This window comes from Rhinolophus hipposideros (assembly GCF_964194185.1).
Source record: "Rhinolophus hipposideros genome assembly, chromosome: 11".
Taxonomy (NCBI): Eukaryota; Metazoa; Chordata; class Mammalia; order Chiroptera; family Rhinolophidae; genus Rhinolophus; species Rhinolophus hipposideros.
In genome coordinates, this window is record NC_138057.1 from 7,290,353 (window position 1) to 7,312,922 (window position 22,570).

At 50.9% G+C, this 22,570-nt stretch overlaps 1 protein-coding gene across 2 annotated transcripts in view; it reads right to left on the bottom strand.

Annotated features, from left to right (window-relative positions):
* Positions 1-13,029: 13,029 nt before the first annotated feature.
* The window catches only part of FANCC (FA complementation group C), a 256,980-nt gene continuing 247,439 nt past the window's right edge, over positions 13,030-22,570 (bottom strand). For both annotated transcript variants that reach the window (XM_081066807.1, XM_081066808.1), the window contains 2 exons: positions 22,184-22,387; positions 13,030-16,551 (listed from right to left, as the gene is read on the bottom strand). In XM_081066807.1, coding sequence (XP_080922933.1) covers positions 16,408-16,551; positions 22,184-22,387 — 348 coding nt within the window. In that variant the 3' untranslated portion in view covers positions 13,030-16,407. The remainder of the gene's footprint in view (positions 16,552-22,183; positions 22,388-22,570) is intronic.

Here is a 22,570-nt window from a genome sequence, read left to right on the forward strand (position 1 = left end):
TTCCTGTTTGTTTCTGAATTTAATGCTGTTTCCTAAAAAATGGTGGTGTAACAGGCAGCCTTGGTATCCCGGAAAGCTGAGTCCGGGGGAGGGGCTCTCCTGCTTTTCGTGGAGGCACGAGGGGGGAATGTTTGGGGGGAGGGTTCTGTGTTAATGTCACCTTTCTTTCCCACAAATGTTGGAAGTTCAATAAAAAACAAACACCAAGCTTCCCAGTATCGTCCAAGGGGCAGGATGGTTGAAAATGCCATCAAAGCCACACGGGTGGTGCCGTCGTGTGACGGCACACGGGCTGGGCTGCTCGAGAATGAACTCGAGCCCACACCACCCCGGCCGCTCTGGGGCTGCTGTCACCTGATTGGGTCTGGCCTGTTTGAGGTGAAGCAGTTTTAACACATTCCTTCATTCGAAGCTCAGTGGTCCTCAGAGTTGTTTAGCAGTGACTGTCTTTCTAGAAGGGTTTGCGTTTGCTCTGCCTATGATTACGTCTGCTGTTCACCATATTGGGAGAACAATCAAAATTTTATTTTTAAATTTGATTAAACACAATGGTGCTTTCTGTGAAGAACAAACGATGCTTTCGCCCCCTCTGACGCGAGGCAGGAAGGCGCCCAGAGCACAGCCAGCACCTTCCCACCTGGGGAAGACGCTGGGCCCCTTCTGTGGGCTGTGGCCACCAACTGGCCTCATTGCTACAAGTGAAAGCCACACTGTGTAACCTTTAGAAAGGTGACTGGCCCCCTCCTTCCTGGGGCCACCGAGACCTGCCACTGGTTCTGAGCACTGGTCCTGGGCACAAGCAGTGGTCAGTCATGGAGGAGCCGTTGGAACCCACTCCCCACGTCTTGGCCGGTCCTGTGGGGAGCTGGCTTGTGCTGCCGGCAGACACGGGCACCTTGTGCCAGATGGTGTCCCCGGCAAGGGAGGTGAGGGAGGGAGAAAGAGGGAGCCGTCCTCCGAGGGGCCTCACCCAGGTACCCACTCCATCCGACTCTGCAGACTGCACAGGCTTTCCCAGCTGGCCCCTCGAGTCTGAGAGCCATAGAGAGCACGCTGGGCAGGAACCTGTGGCCAGGGCTGCCAGTCAGTAAGGAGACGTATCTGAGACTAGACCTCTGCATTTTTTAATGGTTCATCTGTTCACAAAACGTCTGCGTTGGGAGCTGACAAACCACCCTGGGCCTGTGATAGGATCTGAGTTACAAACTGGCTGTGCCCCACTCGGGCTCTTTCCCAGCATGACCATAGCCCCTCCCAGGAGATGCCAGGCGGGGGTGTTTGCAGAGGACCAGGAGCCCTGCTGCCCACACCCAGCATGTGGTGCGCCAGTGAGTGAAGGTGTCCGGCCCTTCCCATGTTCCCACGGGATCAGGCGTGGTCAGATTGAATTCCGTCCTCAAGGGCACGTACTAAGCGACAGGCGGGATATAAATGTGGGTTCCTGTGGCTCAGCACTTTCCTCCCCACCCCAGTACCTCGCAGGGTGTGGGCTGTTCATCCAGTAATAAACTCAGGGCACCTTGTCTTGTTCTCAGCCAGCCAGGATTTGAGAGGCCCCCGCTCCTAAGCCAGTTTGCTGTAAGGATGGTCCTGGGGGGTGGGGGCCAGTGGCCCCTGCTTTGGAAGCATGGAAACCTGAGCTTCAGTCTGCTGCACTGAAGGCACCGTGGAGACGTCACCGAGACCTGTCTGCGTGGGAGTTGGGCACACTTAGCACAATTTCTGGTCTCTGCTCCCTGGGCTGAGCGTAGGAAATACACTGATGAGAAGCCTGTTGCCCAACAAGGTGATGTTTACACTGAGCGGAGAGGCCAGGACAGAGGACGGTCCACACGCTTCCATTGATCCCTGGTCCAGTGAAAGCAAAGAACCCCAGCGCCCCCGCCGCCTGTCGCTACAGCTGCCCTCAGCTGTGTGTGAATTTGACCCTAAAACACTGTCGGCATTGACCAGCTGCTCTACAGGGGCTGCTATGGCCCCCCCACCCAGAAGTGGAGTCTGTGTTAGGTGACAGGCTCCCTCCTTGTGCGGCGCCCGGGCCCACTGAACCCCAGAGACGGGGACACCCTCGAGCCAGGCAGGTGGCGGTACCCAGACCAAAGACTGAGAAACAGAACCAGCAGGGTTTTTAACTTGGCAGGTATAGGCTCGCTAAAGGGGTGAGAAGAGGCAGCCCTGTGCTCTGAGCCAGTTTGGTTTTGCCAAGCAGCTGTCCCGGGAGAACAGGGCTCCGGAAGTGAGGTGCTCCTCCAACCCTGAGAGCACAGGCCCTGCCCCTTCTCAGAGCAGGTCTGCCAGGTCAGCCTGTGCTTGGATCCCACAGGCTGGTCTCTGATGTCCCCTGAGGGCCCCATAGGCGGGGGAAGTGGCCCCCGTGGGCAGCCCCGTTCCCTCCTGCACCAGGTTAGGCTGAGGGACTGAGCTTCGGAAGGCGGGGGGAGGGGGGGGCGTGCAGGAGCACCCAGAGCCCTCACTGCCATCGGGCTCCCAGCACCAGGCATGGGGCTTTGGGCAACAGCCGGGGCAGAAGACGCTGCAGTCGTGGCCTGACCAAGGCAGGAAATGAAGGCGGGAGGAGACGGGAAAGAAATGCAAGAGAAGACGGTTCAATTTTCCTTCTAGGTCTCTATTTTAGGATTAAAGAGTTTTAAAGCATTTGTTTTTATTGGAATTTCAAATGAAAACATTGAAATAATAGTCTCCATCCCGAGCAAGGTACAGAGAGATGTCACATTAGCAGGCAGAACCCAGTGCCCCAAATGTAGGAAGCAGAAATGGAAGCTCCATCCCTAACCTGAAGCCGTCCCTTCTGGTGACGAGCAGGGCTCTACAAGGTTTCAGATGCTTCTGGTACATTTGGGCTTTCTACCCTGATCACCTGGACACTAGGTAAAGCCCCTGCCCCACATCCCCAGCCCCAAATCCTGGGCTTGGGGTCAGGGGTACCATGTACGAGGTGTGATCAAAAAATACAGTGAATGTTTAAACTTAAGAAAATGTATTACAGTAAAAGACACATTGCCATTAATCCCCCTCAAAATACTCCACCTCGCTTCAAACACTTATCCCATCGTTCTTGCCACTTTCTGAAGCAGTTCTGGAAGTCCTCTTTTGTGAGTGTCTTTAGTTGCGCTCTCCTGGCTGCCTCAATGTCCTGGATCATTTTGACTTTGGGGAAGAGCCAGAAGTCTCACGGTGCCAGATCTGGTGAGTAAGGTGGATGAGGACACGCCGTAATGTTTCTATTTGACAGAAATTGCCGTATACCAGAAGCGTTGTGTGACATGGAGCCTTTCCTTTGTGATCACAAAATACGGTGAATGCTGCTGCCGAGTGCCATCCAACTGGAAGGCAGGGATCTTCAACATGGGAAGTGGCACGTCGAACCTTAGTAACAGTGTGTGACAAGTGTCAGCGTGTTCAGTGCAGTGAGCTATAGTTGAGAGGTGTGTTTTAAGCTCTGCCATAAATCGTCGTCCATCATGACCACGCTCCGTGTCACACATAGCTTCCGGTATATGGCAATTTCTGTCAAATAACAACATTACGGTGTGTCCTCATCCACCCTATTCACCGGACCTGGCACCGTGAGACTTCTGGCTCTTCCCCAAAGTCAAAATGATTCAGGACATCAAGGCAGCGACAACAGTGCAACTAAAGATATTCACAAGGGAGAACTGTCTCAGAAAGTGGCAAGAATGATGAGATAAGTGTTCGAAGGGAGGGGGGTTAGTTTGAGGGGGGTTAATGGCGATGTGTCTTTTACTGTAATAAATTTTTTTTTAATTTAAACACTCAGCGTATTGTGTGATCACACATCATAGGGCATTTGCTTAGACAGTGGTCAGCCCACCGCAGTCGGCCTCACCGAAGACAACTAACACACAGGGTGGCTGGAAAGCAAAGCTGACTGACTTAGGATCACGGGCCAGTGTTTTCAGAGTTTTCCATTCTAGGCCAGCCACCTCCCCAGCCTACAGACAGCCAGCTGGGTGGGGAATGAGGAATGTGAGAAGGAATCTGCCTAGCTCTTCAGTGAGGCCGACCCACCCTGGGAAGCCAGTCTGTACCAGCACGTCTCCTGCCAAACAGAACTCTGGGTGTCCCAGGCCTGTGGCCTCCACTGGCTGCCTCCCTGAGGTGGCAGGGTCCTCCACACCCCATTCCAGAGAAAGCAGGGAGGGAGTGTTGCCCCTGGCACTTCGCCAGCAGGTGACAAGGGCAGTAGCTTTGGGTAAGGCAGTCTCTGGAGCACCCCTCCCGGGGCACCTTGGGCTGAATCACCTCTGGGAGCAGAGAGAGGGTGGGTGGCCCTCTGCAGGGCCCAGCCACTGCAAGGACTGCCTGCACAGGTGCCCAGAGGGTGGCAGCCCCAAGCCTGGGCTTCCTGGAGCCGTTTCAGCCCAAGGTCAGGGCTGGACCTCTGGAGCCTGAGGGACCTGGGGCTTTGAAGAGCTGCCAGCACCTCCCAGGACAGTGCCCAGAGGCCAAGCTCAGTGGAGGGGATTATGAACTCTTAACCCCAGGCCACTCCGGATGACAAGATGACAATAACCTGGGGTTTACAATGTGGAAGGGAGGAGAGGCCTTTTGGGGCTTTTCAAGAGCCAGATTTTATAGATCTTTTCCCACCCTTTGGTGCTGTCCGGGGATATTGGTCTGCTAATAAGGCATTTCTGTTCAGTCCGATGATTAGAGGGTGTTAAAAAAAAAGGAGGAGGGGGCTAGGATCTGGAAGGAAGCGACCGTCCCCAGGACTAGCACTGGCCTCAGCCTGCCGCCTGGGTGGTGGGCAAGCATCCTGACATGTGCCTGAGCAGAAGCAGAGCGGCCCTTGGGAGGCCCAGCCAAACCCGGAAAACCCAAGTGCGCACGTAGCAAGGCTGAATGCAGCAATGCAGATAAAGGCCTCTGACCACACTTTTCCGTCTTCTCCAGACGGCTACATAAAACTATTCTGGTCCCTGGCAAGTGTCGCTTGAGAGAAAGCAAGTTCAGGCGTTTGGCGCATTAGCCCTAAGAAGTAGGATGGGAGATGGGAAAACTGCTCCAAAGGCCAGTCCACGGCCCCCAGTCCCCAGACCTGGTCCCCAGACACCACCCCCCCCATCGCCCCCTGGGCTCAGTCTGACGGGCACTGTACCCAAGCACCACGTCACTGCTGGGGGCTGAGGGGTACATGGCAGCTCCCTGTGCAAGATGTACATCTGGAGGGGCCTCGTGCCACCTGCCCACACGCCCCTCTGTGGCTCCATCGGGGCAGCAGAGCCTTCCTACCTGATTTCCCTCAGTGCGGTGGGATGGGAGGTGCTGCAATCCCGAGTCCCAGTCGGCAAGTTCTGGTCCAAGTTCTGTTCCGCTCTAACAGCCCTGTCACAGGTCTCCCAGCACAGGCCTCAGAAGTACCAGTGCGTGTCCTAGGGCTGCAGGATGCTGTGGGCAGATGTGAAAGGCAGCCCTCGGGTTAGGCCCACACCGCTGTTGCCCCGTGCCTCGCATTTCCACAACTGCGCAATGGCAGTCTGCCAGCACCGGGACAAGTTACGGTTAATGGGGGAGACACGTACGACTCGTGGTGAGAAATGAGATTAAGTAGGAGCACCTTGCAGGGTTTGCCGGTGTGACGGAACAAGGGTGCGTCTATGTTGGGTTATAAAGAAAAGACAGATAATATGAGGGAAAGGAATTGTAGCTTTCTGATGTTATCTGCTGTAATAAATTATGTGTCAAGGAAGGGAGCCGTGCAGAAATCGTGCCTTCAGCGCGCCTGCAGGCAGAGGAGGCTGTTCTCGTCACAGGCTGGACTGAGTGACATGTGGGACAGTGGGTCATGGGCACAGACTGCCCCAACTCGGGAAGCCCCAGTCCTCAGGCCAGCCGTCCTCTGTGTTGGGGTTCCCGGAGCCAACCATAATCAGCAAGTCGTCTTTTTCTAGAAAACTCTGTGTCCAGTGCTGGAACCTAGGGCCTGTGAATAAGCTATAAAAAGGCCGCCGTGCTGCTAAGCTGCAGCAAACGGCAGTGCAGCTGTCTCCTTTTAAAGTTACACGTGGAGCCCAGGCCCCTCCCTTCATGGCGTCATTTGACAATAAGCTGCTCTCACGGTAGGCAGACAGGTATCTTCCTTTACTTGTTGATATTAATTTCAACTATTTTTCATACATCAGATGTGCAAACATATATAAACAATATGTGAGCAGAAAGTAAGTTTTCCTCCACCTGTTCCCCTGGTCCCTTCTCCAAACCCAGCACAGTTAGACAGGAAAGGCTGGAAGGATGTGCCCCAGCAAACGTGTCCTCACCCCCTGCCCTCTGCCGGACGGGAGCAAGCCATCCACTGGTCTTTCCATGTAACAAAATAGCTTGAGATTGGCACATCCACACAAGATTGCCTCTGCTTTGATGGTTCCATTGCCCGAGTGTCGCCGTAGTCTGCAATGGTCCACAGGCTCCTTTGTTCCAAGCCTCGCCCTGCTTATGTCGTCTGCATCGCCTTTCTTAGCTTTAGTTTCCTCATTTGTAAACCCTGGATACGTTTATTAGGTGGTTGTGAAATTAATTCATTTATGTAAAGCCCTGATAATGGCCTAGCATCAGCTATAAAGGTATGTGCTACTCTTTTGTGTGGTGGTTTGTTTCATTTATTTAACCAGCCCTCTGCCAGTGAACCTTTGAGCTGGTTCCAATGGGCCGCTATTTGAAACAGTGCTGCAGTCAGCGAGCCCGGGCTTCCGGCATAAGCCGGGGTACAGTACACCCGTGGGATAGTTCCTGGATTTGCTCGGGTGGGATCCACGCAACTTGAAATGAGGGAGGCAGCTCTGAAGAATTGGATTTTTGTGACGGGATGAAATATATACTCGTATGTATTTTTTTTAAATTTACTTAATGTTTTTATTATAGTAAAATGGCCATAAAAGTTATCATTTTGGGCCTGCTCGGTGGCTCAGGCGGTTGGAGCTCCGTGCTCCTAACTCCAAAGGCTGCCGGTTCGATTCCCACATGGGCCAGTGGGCTCTCAACCACAAGGATGCCTGTTCAATTCCTCGAGTCCCGCAAGGGATGGTGGGCAGCGCCCCCTGCAACTAGAAACGGCAACTGGACCTGGAGCTGAGCTGCGCCCTCCACAACTAAGACTGAAAGGACAACAAGTTGACTTTTTTGGAAAAAAGTCCTGGAAGTACACACTGTTCCCCAATAAAGTCCTGTTCCCCTTCCCCAATACAAAAAAAAGTCTTGAAAAAAAAAGTTACCATTTTAACCATTTTCAAGTGTATAATTGAGTGGCATTAAGTACACGTACACTGCTGTGAAACCATCACCACCATCCATCTCCAGAACTTACTCATCTTCCCAAAGTTAAAAGTCTATTCCCATTAAACAGTGATAACCTTCCTTTCTTTCTTTCCCTACCATCCCTGGCAACCACCATGCTTTTTTCTGTCTCTATCAATGTAACTACTCTAGGTACTTCATATGAGTGGAATCATACCATATTTGTCTTTTTGTGACTGGTTGATTTCACTTAGCAAAATATTCTCAAGGTTCATCTATGTTGTAGCACATGTCAAAACTTCCTTCTTTTTTAAGGCTGAATAATATTCCATTGTGTGTACAGACCACATTTTGTGTATCGGTGGGCATTTGGGCTGTTTCTGCCTTTTGGCTGTTGTGAGGAATGCCGCTGTGAACTCGTAGTAGACAAGCCATCTCTCCACGTCTGCTTTCAGCTCTTGCGGGGCTCCATCTAGAAGAGGGATTGCTGCATCATATGCTGATTCTGTTACCGCACTGTTTCCAGAATGTGTACATTTTAAATGTTAATATTTTTGTCTTTTCCAACGTGATATGGAAAAGATAATTTGCATTTCTCGAAAGCTGTGTTAAATATTGTTTAAAGCCTCTTCAAAGTCATGTGTGTTTCTCCTGCTGTTAATTTACATGCAGTGTTTGTGTGCCTGGCCCGTAAGTGTCTGTGTGTAGCCTTTTTCTTATTGATTTATAGACATGCTTTAGAAGTTAGAAAATCAGTTCTCTGTCATGTGCTGCAAATATTTTTTTCCCAGTTTGTTACTTGTACTTAGATTTTTTGTTATTTTGTTTTTTTATTTTTGTATGGTCAGTTTTATCCCTGTTCTGTGGTTTCTGGGTTTTGCATCTTGCATGGAAAAAGCCCCAGAGGGCTAAAAATGGGGGTTCTTGGAGCGCAGAAAAGGGAGAGTTCTTGTAAGTCTGCAGGTAATGTGGCTGGAGCCTCAGCCCCCACCCTCCTCCCGTCCTGCCCATGCACCCTCCCTTTCCCCCAGGAGACTAAGAAGTCTTCCTGCAGTAATGGCCCTACAGAGGCTTTCAACTTGCAGAATCCAGGCAGGGACTTCGGTGTGTGGGAAGGAGGAGCCCAGGGGCTGAAAACAAGGTTTATATGAATGAATGTCTGCAAACCAGGGATGAGACAGAGATTCTAAATGCAATACAGGAACATTCTTTCTACATTTTAGGAGTAGGGAAATGCTGATTTTATAAACTTACTTACCCGAGCAATAGATCATCTTCCCAGAACAGCAGCAGCCTTCCTACCACGCCCATCCCTCACCTCTTTCCAAGCAGGAAAACTGCTCGAGTTTCTGTGGAAAAAACGCACAGCCCCAAAGAACAGAACTCCACATACTGACATTTGGTAAAGAAAGAGGCTGGGCATTTTGTTCTTGATGTTTATTTTCACCTCAGAAGTAGAGATCCAACTTGATTTTCCACCTCCACCTTTTCCCTGTTGGTGGAAATGCCTGTGTCATATACTAAATCCCCATACAGGCTAATTCAACAAATATTTATCGGGCACCTATTGTATGCCTGCACTTGTAGTGGAGATGGTCAGGGAAGAGTAAACAATACGTAAGTTATTATAATTATTATCATATATATTACAAGAGTAAACATAATACAAAATACGGTGTCTGGAAGGTGTTGTGAGCTAGTCCAGGGTAAGGGTTGGAGAGTGGGGTGCTGTTGTCAGTGGGGTGGTCAGGGAGGCCTCATGGTCGCGGTGACATGTGGGCAGGCAAGGGAACTGGCCATGCATGTTGGGGGTCGGGGATCAGCAAAGTTCCTGCAAAAGCCCTGGGGTTGGAGTGTGTTTGAGTAACTGCTAGGGGCCCATGTGGCTGGCACAGGTGGGTGAAAGGGTCACAGAGGATACTAAGAATGAAGTCAGAGAGTAAAAGGGGGCTGGATCTGGACCGTGTAGGGCCTTGAAAGCTACTTGAAGAACGCTGGATTTTGCTGAGTGAAGAGGGGAGCCTTTGGAGTGGTTTGAACAGGGTGTGACATTGTCACACTGGAAGGGGATCGCCGAGACGCTGCCTGCAGGGGAAACGGCAGGCGCAGGGGCCCCGTGGAGGGCAAGAAATGGTCAGATTCAGAAATGTGCTAATGGACTGGAAGTGAGGTGACAGAAGAATCCAGAATAACCACAGAATTGGGCCTGAGTTACTGGAAAGATGGAGTTACCATCAACTGACGTGGGGAGACCGTGGGTTTGAGGGGATGGGGTGGGGCTGGTGGAACCAGTTTTAATTCCGTGGTGGGCTGAGCTCCAGGTGGAGGCACCTGATGGGCAGTGGGTCCAGGAGAGGGGAGTGGCCCCTCTGCACTGAGATGACGTGGGAAAGCCCAGCGGAGGGAGGGTACACAGGCAGAGGCGCCCACCAGGAAGGGGTCAGAGGTCGAGCGGGGACCAGTTCTTGGGCTGAGGCGGAGAAGCCCTGGAATGTTCCGCCAGCCAAGGGAAAGCGTCAGGGAGGAGAGACAGACAGACAGGTCAGGTGCTGCCCAGACCGGGGAGAGGAGCCTGAGAACCGCTGGCTGGAGCCGCACGGGGACCTCTCCTGTGCCCCCCTTAGCTCCCCCCAAACCTGTAGTGACGTGAGCTTCACCTGCCAGTAGGTGCTACACTTTGTTCTCCATTATGCTTCACTTTCAGAATTTTCCTGGCTGTTCTTGAATGTTTACTTTTCTGTATGGATTTTGGAGTCAGATTATCTGGTTGTCTTATTAGGATACTATTAAATCTAATTCATCTCTCTGTGACCGTTAGTGTTTCCATGCAGGATTTTTCCAGGAGAGAGCCACCCATTGGAGCAATGGGGGCAGGGGGTGGTTTCCTGCAGGAGACGATTGGCAATGGGCACTCCTGGGCTGGCACCTCGTGGGAGAGGCCAGGAGAAAGCCAGCCTTAGCCTGGCTCTGTGCCTGGGACTCGCCTCTGCCTTTTCTTGCCGAGTGCTGGCTGTTACAGGCGAGTCAGCCTTCTTAAGTGTTCTAGAAGTCTTAAAGAGCAGATGACATATAGTGTGGACATTCTTCATTCTCTTCAGCTACCCAGACTGTGACCCCTTCGTGTTTATGGGAGATACTATTGGGTGGTGTCCAGACGTCACAGAAGGGAAACAAGCTGGACACTTGCTTTCCCAGCTGCTTTCCAGCTGAAGGGTGGCAGGGACCTGGGCTCCCCCTGTCAGATGCACCAGCAGAGCCTGGCCAGTGTTCCACAGAGTGGGCACAGGGACCTGTCTCTCTGTTGGGGGCCTCAGACCCTGCAGGAGCTTCGAAGGTCCTGGGGTGCAGGATTCGGTGGCAGCAGCCAGAGTCCCCTCACCAGGCCATTCTGAAGCTGGTGTGGGGCACAGCTGTGGGCTGGCGAGCACCCAGCCTCGTCTGCCTGATTATGTGGGCTTTTAAATATGTGGGGTTTTTTTTGTTTTGTTTTTACCATACTGTAGCTTTTTATTTACAATCAGTGATACACTTTGGGCTCTGATAGTACATAGATCTAGTCCATCTTGCTATGGACTGAAAGCTGTGTCCCCCCAAAATTCAAATGTTGAAGCCAAACCCGCAATGCAACGGTATTTGGAGGCAGTGCCTTTGGGCTTAGGTCATGAGGGTGGAGCCCTCACAAATAGGATTAGTGCCCTTATAAGAAGAGACACGAGAGAGCTTGCTCCCTCTCTCTCTGATCACTGCCAGGTGAGGACGCAGTGAGAAGACAGCCATCTGCAAAGCAGGAAATGAGCTCTCACCTGACACTGGACCTGCTGGCACCTTGATCTTGGATTTCCCTGCCTTCAGAACTAAGCAATAAGTGTTTCCTGTTTAAACCACCTGGTATATTTGTTACAGTAACCCAAAGTGCTAAGACATATTCTTTTTATTCTTTTTAACTGTTGCATACTATTCCACAATATTGGCATACCACAATTTCTTATTGAGGTGGTTCTAATTTTTCACTATAGAGTACCCCAGCCTGATGAAAAGTCTTGAAAAATCCCTCATAGAGTGAATTTTTCTAAGGAAAAAAATTTAAATTCCATTTACTTTAATGGAAAAAAGTTTGTGCATTTCGAAGCCCCCAAATCATACCTATTTATGCTACACAACCAAAAACCATTAAAACTTATTCAGTTATTTCCATAATTAACGTTTCATAATATAACTAAACCAGATTTAAATACGCTTTGGATCAGTTCCCTTTTCTTGTCAGCACTGTGCCTGTGTCTGTTGCTTGCCACCAAGAATCCTGGCTGATGCACATGGATTCATCATATTATGAGAAACATCAGAGGCCAAAGAGGCTTTCAATATTGAGTTATGAGACATTTCACTTCTATAGGAAATTTAAGTGTGAAACTTTCAGTATCATAGTATAGATGTTTCCTATGCAAAACACATGTGATAAGATACTGTGATCATGTCAGGAGCAGGAAAAGGCCAAGGCCTACATCATAAGCTTTCCTTGAGACCAGTCTGTACATGAGGGTTATGACTGGACCCGTGGTATAAACAGATTGTGGGACGGGATTCTAGAAGAAGGCTTTAAAACACATTAATTTTGCCTTCATTTTGGTTCTTCAGGAGTGAAATGGTGGGAAGAAGCCCAGTAGCAGGACTTCTGGTGGTGGGTCAGGGTGGTAACAGCAGAGGAAAAGCAAAAGGTGAGAGCAGCACCGGTCACATTCATGTCTCTTCTTCCTCGGAAAGCAAATCAGTCTGGATTCCTTGTGGCCAGAGGAAGGCCCTTCCTCAGTGTTCTCACCGGCACGCGTGGCAGGCAGCATTGCCCCTGCCCTTCTGCAGACAGGCCAGGCTCAGCACTGATTTTCTGCGCATTCCCAGCCCACTGCCAGGGTCGCAGCTCCTCCCCCCCCCCTTCAAGTCCTTGTTCTTGACTCCTGCACTTCAACAGAAAACGTGGCTGTCTCCTGACCCCTGGACGCTTTCACATTTTCGTCCCAGCACTCTTGTCCCACCAGCAAGAAATGGGGCCAAGTGGAGAAGGGCTAATGACGCCAATAACATAGAGTCAGCCCCCGGGAATGCACGTGCAAGGAGCTTCTTCAGAAACGAGGCTTATCTATTTTCCATCTGCTTTCTCAGACGCCTTTTGGACATAAGCAGCCCCCAGTGTCCCATGTCCGGAAGCAGAGTGACCATTCGTGCACACTGGCCTCTGTAAAACAGGGCTACCTGGGGTCGTGTAAGTAGCCACCAAGTGGAGCCTGGTTGATGCCATCTCTCGGGACTCCCTTCCAGGAGAGCCTGTGGAGGCTGGAACTCAAGGGCCACTGAGGTCCCTGCGGGCCACTGAGTCTGAGAGGTGGCTGAGAGAGTTAGAGGGTGTCGGCTGTGTTCTGTGGACGAGTCCTGTCTTAGAGACGGGGAAGAACAATGGACAGAACAACTCAGTTTGTACTAAGTGGTGATATATTTATGTCAGGCTTATGGAAAGATACGTGTATGTGTGGGGTGCATTTCACTGGGTTTGAGCAGCCCCTGCCTGCCCTATACTCACTCTCCCTTCCTCCTTGGCGGTGGGACCCAAGCTCTTAGGTGTCTGGTGGCAAGATTCCCAGCGCAGAGGATAAACCGTAATCGGTCTTTTTCTGGAGCAGGTATACGTAGGCTTTTGTGCAGCCTGAAGTTTTCATAGCTGGGGAGTAAAGGAAACTTTTTCTGAGAAAGATTATATTTTATAAATACAAAATTAGGTACAATTTTATTTAGAATGAAACAATATTTAAAAAATTACAAACTTGGACACGCTAACAGTTGTACAAATGTCACACTGTCCCGATGTTGATGGGTGCTCGGGAATGCCTTCACTCCCTGTGGTTTTTGACTCTGGTTTTGGCTCTGTCCTCTTTGGTTACCTCTTTGTAGGACGATTTTACATATTTTCTATAGAAAGAAGAGAAAGAGAATCCAGTCTTTTCTCCAGCATTCTTAATAAAAACCTTTATTATTGAGACTTAGGAAAAATTTTTCTCAGCAGCACAGCTTGCTATTATTGGTAACGTAAAATTTTAAGAGCTGTTGTCAGATCTCTGAAAACCTGTCAAATTCATCCCAGGCCTAAACTCTAGGATTTGGATGGATTCCCCACACGCCCCTCTTTGTTCCCTCTGCACCCACTCAGGTGGCACAGGCCACGCTTCTGTGGTGACGCAGCCCCTGGGCCTGCACCTGTGTCCCAGGCCGGCTGAGCTTGCGTGGGGTAGTGCTGGCGTTCTTGGGAGCTGTTCCTTCACTGGGATGACCACTGTGACCTGCTTTAAAGTGATGGTGAGCCAACTCATCCCTCATCCAGGCCCCGGAAGTGCCCACGGCCACCCCTGCGACGCCCTGCAGGTAGGAGTGTACAGAGATGTGTCTTTGCCAGTTGCAGTTCAAATTCCTTTACAAATTTTACAAAAATGAATGACCAAGGGAGCTCAGGCCTCTCTGCACAGTAAACGGTCCTGAAGCTCCAGCTTCATTCGTGGCCTGGGAGGTCTGCCCTTGGTCTCTTATGCTGTCCTGCCCATGGTGTAAGGGCAGGTCTGGTGTGGCTGGTGGGAAAGATGGGAGACCTGCTGTCCTTTCCCATCTTGGATATTGTCAGTGAAGCCTGGGCTTGGCAGCGTTCTGCTCCTTGGAGAGCAAGGAGAGCTTCAGTGAGGCCAGCCCCGACTGTGACGTTGTCGAGTGGCCGAACGCGCCAGCTTTCTGGGAGGCCATTGGTGTTTTCCTTGTTTAAGCCACTCTTCATTAGATCCGCTACTGGTAGAAGGCGTCTGCCTGGCACAGGCCTGGGGTGGAAAGAACCCCACTGCCAGTAAACCCGATACGGCCTCCAGGCTCAAGCTTGTCACGTGATGTGCACCTCTGGCCTCCGTGCTCTGGATTCTCCAGGGAGGGGAGGAGGCTCAGTGGCCCTCACTGGGCATTTTCACCAGAGCCCGGTTTTGGCTGGACCCCTACTACTTTGAGCGTCTTTCAAAAAACTGAAAAGAACCCACGTATCCAGACTGTCCCGGAAACCTACGGCAACTGGCAAAGGAGGTCGTTTACTGCATCTATCCCAGCCCGCCCGCGCTCTGCCCTGCTGGGTCCTTCCCTGCTGGCTGAGTGTGGGCTCACACCCAGCCAGCAGGGACACACACAGGCGTCTGCTTTGGTTTTTCAGGAGAGGGTATCACTTCCCCTCCCTCTGTGCTTTGGGAGTCCTTACTCCTCACAGAAGTGAAAGGAGTCCTGCCTGCTGGTGAGGCTTCCCAGCTGCTCACCTACTTAGGGGAACAGCCCCCTTCCCCGTGCTGCTTGTTTTTGTTTCCTCCCCTTGTCAGCATCTTTACCAAGGTGGGAAGGAGCAAGGGGAGAAAGTAAGATCAGTAGACAAAGCAGTGCCTACTACTTCTTTGAGGAAAGTCTTCAAGGACGGTAAGGGTTCACTCCAAACACAGGACCTGCCGGGCTGCTGGGAACTCACAGGGATGAAGACCAACGCCCACTCAGACAGTCCGCTCTGTTACCAACTCAAGTGTCCAAGACTTGGGTGAACTTACAGGCTTTGGAAAGGAAGTGGGAGAAACTACAAACAGGCTGAAGTGTGCTTGGGACAGGAAAGAATCTTCCAGAAATGCAGCTTCAGCAGTCTGAGGTGGAGACCATCTTGTTTTGACTGTGTGCTGTGAAATATAGTGGGAACGGACGTCCTCGTGGAAGCACGCCCCACAGGGAGGCCAGTTCCCGATGGACGCTCGCATCCAGGGTTACCCGCTGCCACCACACTGAGCCCCTCTCTTCATGTCCCAGAGGCTGGTCACTGCCTCCATGGCCAAAGTCACCATAGGAGAGAAGTCCTGAACAAGTGATGCAGATGGGAGTTGTAATGAGAGTATTCCCACAGTACACCTTTCGTGTTGTAACATTTCTCACAAGGAAAGCTCGGCTCAGAAGTTCTTGGAATTTCTCAGATGTTCAGGTGGATCCATACACTGAAACAAAATATTCCCCACAAAGCTCAACCTCGAATCCAGCAAAACTTGACTCATACCTCAAGCGGGAGCCAAGACGGATTCAGAGATTCGTAATGCATAAATCGAAGTGGACATAAAAGCCAGTCTTGACTCACTCGACAAACAGAATATACACAAAAGAGCATACAATCAATACAAGTTAAGAATAAACCTGAAAAGAAAAAACTTTCAATTGATGTGAAATAAATATTAACCTTGGAGTTACCAGTTCTTTATTAGAAATTTCCAATTCCCGTTTCACTTAACAAGACAACTGATGTGTAATCTGTTCCAGGGTTTTTAGAGCACGTCCTGTACCCTTCCGTCAACCATCTTTGAGGTGATACGAGCTCTTCGTAGCAGTCAGTGTTTAGCAAATACACAGGTAGAGAGTTAGCACCGGGACCAGCTTTATATCATTGCTCAGCAGTGTAGTCCACCCAGCAGCGCTGGCACACGTGCCGCCAGGGACCAGTGGTCCTGTCACCGCCACTCGCCTCTGGGCTTGAATGGGCTCTCCTGCTCCTTGGCCTGCTCACGGGATAGCCCGGGCGAACCTCTTGCTGAAGAATTTCTTAGGGACCCAGGAGAGTGTGGCTTTATCTTGGAGCTCTGTAGGTGAAAAGACCAATACCAATGACATGACTTCTAAAACAGAGGTCTGTGAAAAAGGCTCAGTTACTTTCTGGGCTGATCAGTGGTTCATGACCAATTTCTTGGTCAAAAGACTTTGAAACATTGAAATAATAGTTGTGCATCTTGGTGTGATAAGGGGAAAAAAAGGAGATAAAAATCTTTTCTCCCATCCAAGCCTTTCCTTTAGTGATTCTCTAATCACACCCTGTTGAGCAGGTACAGAGAATGCTAATGGCATAATCCAGTCATTCGTGAATAAATCTGAGTTTGAGCTCAAGAACCTGTCTTCTCATTTTGTAAAATCTGTAGTGCCAGATCTTGCCAAGATATTTATGGCTCATTGTTACCACTCACAGAGGGTATTCGGCACACAGCATTTCATCATGTGGCCCCGCGAGCCTGGGCCCCGCGTGGCAGCCACATGTTCCAAGGGCCTGGGCTAGACGTGCATGCGCAGCTCTGTAAGGAGCTCTCTGGCCAGTTTTCTTGACGTTGGGGCTTCCATGCAGAGACGATCCCATCTGTACAAGGTCTGGTCAAGGAAGCCGATAATCTCATGGGTTATTTCATCAGTCTGAGCCATCTGCAATGAGGACAGAGGAGAAGCCAAATTAAAACATTTTCCAGACGGATTCGTCTCTTTGTCCAGTGGACTAGCTGTAACCATCCTGTCCCCGAAAAGCAGCTGCATTCCTAGCAGCTCCAAAGGGCTCTTGTTTTGTTTTCAAGGTGACTGGCAAAGCAAGTCTGTTCTCAGAGGCTGGCTGTCCAGTGAGCAGTCAGTTCCTAATGGTCACACTCTCCTGACAGAATGGCTACAAGCAGGCAGTTTCCTGGAATGCCAGTCATGAGCTTTGGGATCCCTGCTGTGGGGAGGAAAGGCCAATGAACATGCTGAGGCTTGACTTTCTGTAAAAGGTTCACACTAATATGAGAACTGGAACATGCTGAAAAGAAAATGCCACCTGTTTTCACACAAACAGCTTTATAAATGGCATTCTTAGGCCAGCAACCTGAGCCCACTTGTTTTTTAAAGGCATCTAAGGTTTTAACACCTGATTCTAAAGGGAAGCAGGAAATGCAGGAATTGTTAGTTTTGCTAAATACAGCCTCAAGGCATTCTGAGTTGTTGGTGCCCACAAGTATTTTCCTAAGAATTTCAGTTCAGCAAAAAGGGAAGGGTGAAAATATCACAATTTAGATGCATGAAAAACTGATGCTTTTTTAAGACACAAACCACATTAAGAAGCCATTGGGGTTTTTTCTTTTTTTTAAACATTTTTTATTGGGGAAGGGGAGCAGGACTTTATTGGGGAACAGTGTGCACTTCCAGGACCTCTCTCCAAGTCAAGCTGTTGTCCTTTCAGTCTTAGTTGTGGAGGGCGCAGCTCAGCTCCAGGTCCAGTTGCCATTGCTAGTTGCAGGGGGCGCAGCCCATCATCCCTTGCGGGAGTGGAACTGGCAACCTTGTGGTTGAGAGGACGCGCTCCAACCAACCGAGCCATCCGGGAGCTCAGCGGCAGCTCAGCTCAAGGTGCCGTGTTCAATCTTAGCTGCAGGGGGCGCTACCCACCATCCCTTGCAGGACTCGAGGAGTCAAACTGGCAGCCTTGTGGCTAAGAGCCCAGTGGCCCATGCAGGAATCGAACCGGCAGCCCTCCGAGTTAGGAACACAGAGCTCTAACCGCCTGAGCCACCGGGCCAGCCCAAGAAGCCATTGGTTTTTGAGAGTACCCATCTCTGGCCACCCATCTGTCAGTCAAGGCAGACGCTGCAGCCCCTGTGCTAGGCGGGTGCGGTGCGGGCAGTGTGGGCACCTGTCCTGGGGTGCTGCTGGAGGCGTGGCGGGCAGGCTGCGGGCTCAGTGGGGCTCACAGTGGTTCTCGGTGTATCATCATCCTTGCTTCATACTCAGAAATCAGATGCTGCCGATGACTCGTCCGATGCAGCTTCTGTCTTTTGTGGATGAAGCAATGCGAGCCTCCCTGGGACACCTTAAAACAGTTAACCTACCACCTAGCACCTGCGTAGGGGAGACCCATCCCGCTCCACTGCCATTGTTCCCGGGGCCTCCACCAAGCCGGGGCAGCGGTGCAGCCATGGCAGATGACCGAGGTCGCCTGATCTAACCGTGCTCCATCTTTACAAGCCAATTCAAATCCCAGTTCCATTTCAGGTTTCCAGCCTCATACATAAAACCCGCCTCACTGCAGCTGAGGTCAGAAACGCACATGCTTGCAGGGCTTGGCTGAGGCACGTCCGTGTAGGGGTTAAATTCATTGAGTTCAGCAACCATAGGACTGAACTCCATGTTTCAGATTCTAGCTAATGTTTGGCTGTTACTGCTGTGGTCCAGCAAACCAAAGAGAAAGAGAGGGAGAGACAGACAAGAACTCAGCAGGACACGAGGCAGGAGAGAATGAGACTCGGGCCAGAGGAACCGGACACCAGCCAGGCTGCTCTTGCCGGCTCGTCAGACTTGCAGAGGAGAGAAGTGAGGAGGCACCGCCGCGAAGCCCAAGGCCAACAGAAGCCGATCCCGGGGCCTGTGCGAGGGGCAGTCAGTTGGGAGCGTCCTGCAGCAGAGGCTGGGTGCGGGACGACGGGAGGAGATGGAGGGAAAAGGCACCTTTAATGAAATGGAGCTGCTCAGTACAGTGGGGCCCACTCAGAGAATGCATGGAAGGCTGTGAAGAGACGGCTTGGACACATCCCCTGCCGTCTGTCCCTTGGCCCAACACTGTTGCCGAGACAAGGGGCAAGGCTGGCACCCAGGCCCACTCGGGCCTGAGTTCCCATCAGTAGAGCCAGTGTTTGGGACCCCCGGGGGGTGCAGCCAGAGCTGCTGGCAGACAGGCTGTCCCACCAAAGCCAACACTTCTGCCGTCTCGCCACCACCTGCTCCCAGGCCCGGCAGACCTGGCTCTTTCCAGGGGCTGCTCGCAGAGAGGAGTGATGAGCTGGTGGGAGGTGAGAGCCCAGGAGAGGCTGGCGGTGCGCAGAGGACGCCTCCATCGGTCCTGCTTGTGGCTGCGTTAGCCAGGCCGCCGTCCGGCTGTCCTGTGGCCACCGCAGGAAGCCTTGCAGTCAGGAAGGCTGGTGTGTTCGTAACACAGCTTCAGAACATCTGCAAGGATAGCGTCCAGGAAGCTTTCTCGGCAGCGATGGGCTTCAGGTGTCCAGATGGAGCACCCACCTGCGAAGATGCACGTGTGTGAAGAGAAACACTGGCATTTCATCCTTTAATGTTTTGTTTGTTTCTTTGTTTGTATTTTTGTTTTTTTTGCAGCTGGGCTGACATAAACTTGAATGACGATGCACGAGGGTGTTCCGTGTTGCCTCAGCCTGAGGTGTTAATGTACGGCCGAGACGGAACTTTTTGTGGAAACAGCACCTGTGCACAGGCAGCCAGCCTGAACTCTGTGACACAACCTAGGTCCTTTTTCACAGCAGCTTCTCTGTGGGTGAAACCTGAGGGTAGTCCATTTTGAACGTGGGCTGTTTGCCGGGAACGGATGGAAATGTGGTTGGAATAACAGAAGCAGAGACCTGGGTGTCTCCAAAGAGCTTTCTCTGAGTTGCGTTCTCTCACATCCCGTCGGCAGGGCGGGCGGTGACCTCCCTGGCCTGCCTTTCCCAGCGTGAGAGGACGGGAGAGGAGCTCCCCAGGGACAAGGAGGGGACAAGCTCCCACAGGTGTCCCAGGCATGGGCAAGAGGGCAGAAGTCAGGTTACAGAAATGCTGCCAACACTTTCATGATTCAAAAGTGCCTGCTGTTGACTTTTTAAAATAATTTTACAACTGCTTTAGATTTACAGTTTTACTGAAAAGATAATACAGAAAGATCACGTATCCAACACAGCCAATTTCCTTGTTAACATTAGTGTGTACATTTGTCAGACTTAATGAATGCATATCGATACATTTTTATTAACTAAAAAGTCCACACTTACTCAGATTTCCTATTTTCCCTAATGGTCTTTCTCTGTTCCAGGATCCCAGCACAGACAGCACGTTACATTTAGTTGTAATGTGTCCGCAGGCTCCTCTGGGCTGTCCTCATTTCTCAGACTTTCCAGACAGATGTGATGACCTGGACAGTTTTGAGGCGGCTGCTCAGGTATTTTGTCGACTGTCCCCCAATTGGGGTTTGTCAGTTGCTTTTCTCATGATTAGACAGAAGTTACATGTTTTGGGGAAGAAAACTAGAGAGGTAAAGTGCCATTTTCATCACATTGTGTCAAGGGCACATACTATCAACACGATTTATCCCTGATGTCGACCTTGATCACCTGGCTGAGGGTGTGGCTGAAAAGTGACCAGCACAGCTCACACCTGGTTAGTACCAAGTTCTCTAGACATACGGACACTTTTAGCTCTCACCAATTGCGTTCTCTCACCCAAATGGGCACGGGATTAAGTGAGGTGTGCATTTTATAAAAGCACACAGTAGGTGTTGGGGCGGCCCTGGGAGATGGGACCCAGCACATGACAAGCATGTCTTCTATCTTGGCCACGCCTGAGCTCTCTGATGGCTTCTGTCTGCGCATGTGAGAGGTGGCCTGCCTACCACCCCAGACGGCTCTACATGGCCTGAGCCCACCTCCTGGGCGCTGGTGTGTGACGTTCTTGGCAGCCCCGCTTGTCACTGGAACTTTCCTCATATTCACATCCATATTCAAAGAGAGCCTTCCCTGGAAGGGAGCGGGGGGGGGGGGGGGGGGGGTAGGGCCCTCTGGGTGCTGGGAACATTCCTTTCTTGATTTGAATGCTGGGTTGCATGCGTGTTTTGGTTTGTGAAAATTCATGAAGCTACACATTTCTTTATGTATATTATGTGGCAATAAAAAGTAAAAATAAACATGGAAATAAAAACCTCAAGAGCCAGCATGTTGGTGTTTTTTGTTTTGATGAGCATTATACAATTTGCTGTTTTAACCATTTTTAAATGTACAGTTCACTGGCAGGAAGTACATTCACAATGTTGTACAACCATCACCACCATCTACTTCCAGAACGTTTTCATTACCCCACACACAAGCTCTGTACCCATTAAACACTAACTCCCCATCTTTCCCTCCCTCAGCCCCTGGTAATCTCCACTGTACTTCCTGTGTCTCCGAATTTGCCTACTCTAGGTCCCTCGTATAAGTGGAGTCACACATTTGTCCTTTGGTGACTGGCTTATGTCACTTAGCATACTGCCCTGAAGGTACGTCCATGTTGTAGCGTATCTCAAAACTTCATTCATTTTTAAGGCTGAATAATATTCCATTGTATGCATAGACCACATTTTATTTATCCGTTCATCTATTGATGCACATTTGGGTCATTTCCCCCTTTTGACTATGTTTTATTTATGACAGCCATCCTAGTGGGTGTGCAGTGCCTCCTCACTGTGGTTTTGATTGGCATTTCCCTGATAGCTAATGATGTTGAACATTTTTTTCATGTGATTACTAGCCATTTGTACACATTCTTTGGAGAACTGTCTGTTTAAATCCACTGCCCATTTTTTCATTCGGTATCTTTCTGTTGTTGAGTTGTAAGAATTCCTGAAATAGTCTAAACGCCAAACCCTTATCAGATGTGTGATTTCCTAACATTTTTCTCCCATTCTGTGAGTTGTCTTTTCACTCTTCTCATAATGTTCTTTGACGCACAGAAGCTTATCATTTTGCCTTTCAATTTATCTGTTTTTTCTTTTGGTGCCTGTGCCGTTAGTGTCATTATCCAAGAAATCATTGCCAAATGCAGTGCCACGCGCAGTGCTTACTTCTGCCCTGAACTGTTAACCGTTCTTCACCCCCCATGTCAGCGGGGCTTATAGAAGGATTGCTTTGTAATTAACAAATGACATTCTTGAAACCACTGTGGTGAGCACACCCTTTTCTCACTGAAGTCTTGTTTCTCTTCATGAGGAGGAAGAGAGTCGTACATTGAACTGGAAGAAGAGTACATGGGGACATGGGGGACCTAGCTTGTCCTACGGGCTCTGGCAGCAAGCCATGTGACATGGCCCAAGTCACCGCCTTTCTCTGAGCCTGTGGCACATGGCAGGCTCTGGGGTCTGTGCCAGCCGTCCCCCTCGCTGCCCGTCCCCCTCGCTGCCCGTCCACCTGTCTGGACAGCACCCCGGTACACCCTCGTCAGAGGCTGGGCCCTCGGGTGGGATGTGAATGAGAACTAGGAAGCTGGAAAAGGGGAGACTTACGAGGGTGATGACTTCCCGGGCAACCGCGTGGCCTCCAGGAGCCCAGAGCAGGAAGTTCAGGGTTAGGCGCCTGATCAGCCATGGGCACGCGGCCGGTCTGGGGTCCCCACTTTGCTCTCCAGCTGCTGCGTGCACATCCCTGGCTGAGAGTGTCTGACATCGGAACAGCTTCCGGAGGCGGCCGAGCACTGCCTTCCCCTCTGCCTGGAAGTACAATTTCAAAGGGGAGAGATTACGGGAGAGTCAGGACACGCATGGTTCCAGGGTTTGTTCAGCACTGGGAAGCAGCCCTCTAAGAGGAGAGGACTGGCGCCCGAGGGAGGGCAGACGGAAGCAGCCCATCTGAGTGTACACCCTGCTCCACACAAACCCAAACGGCGTAATGGA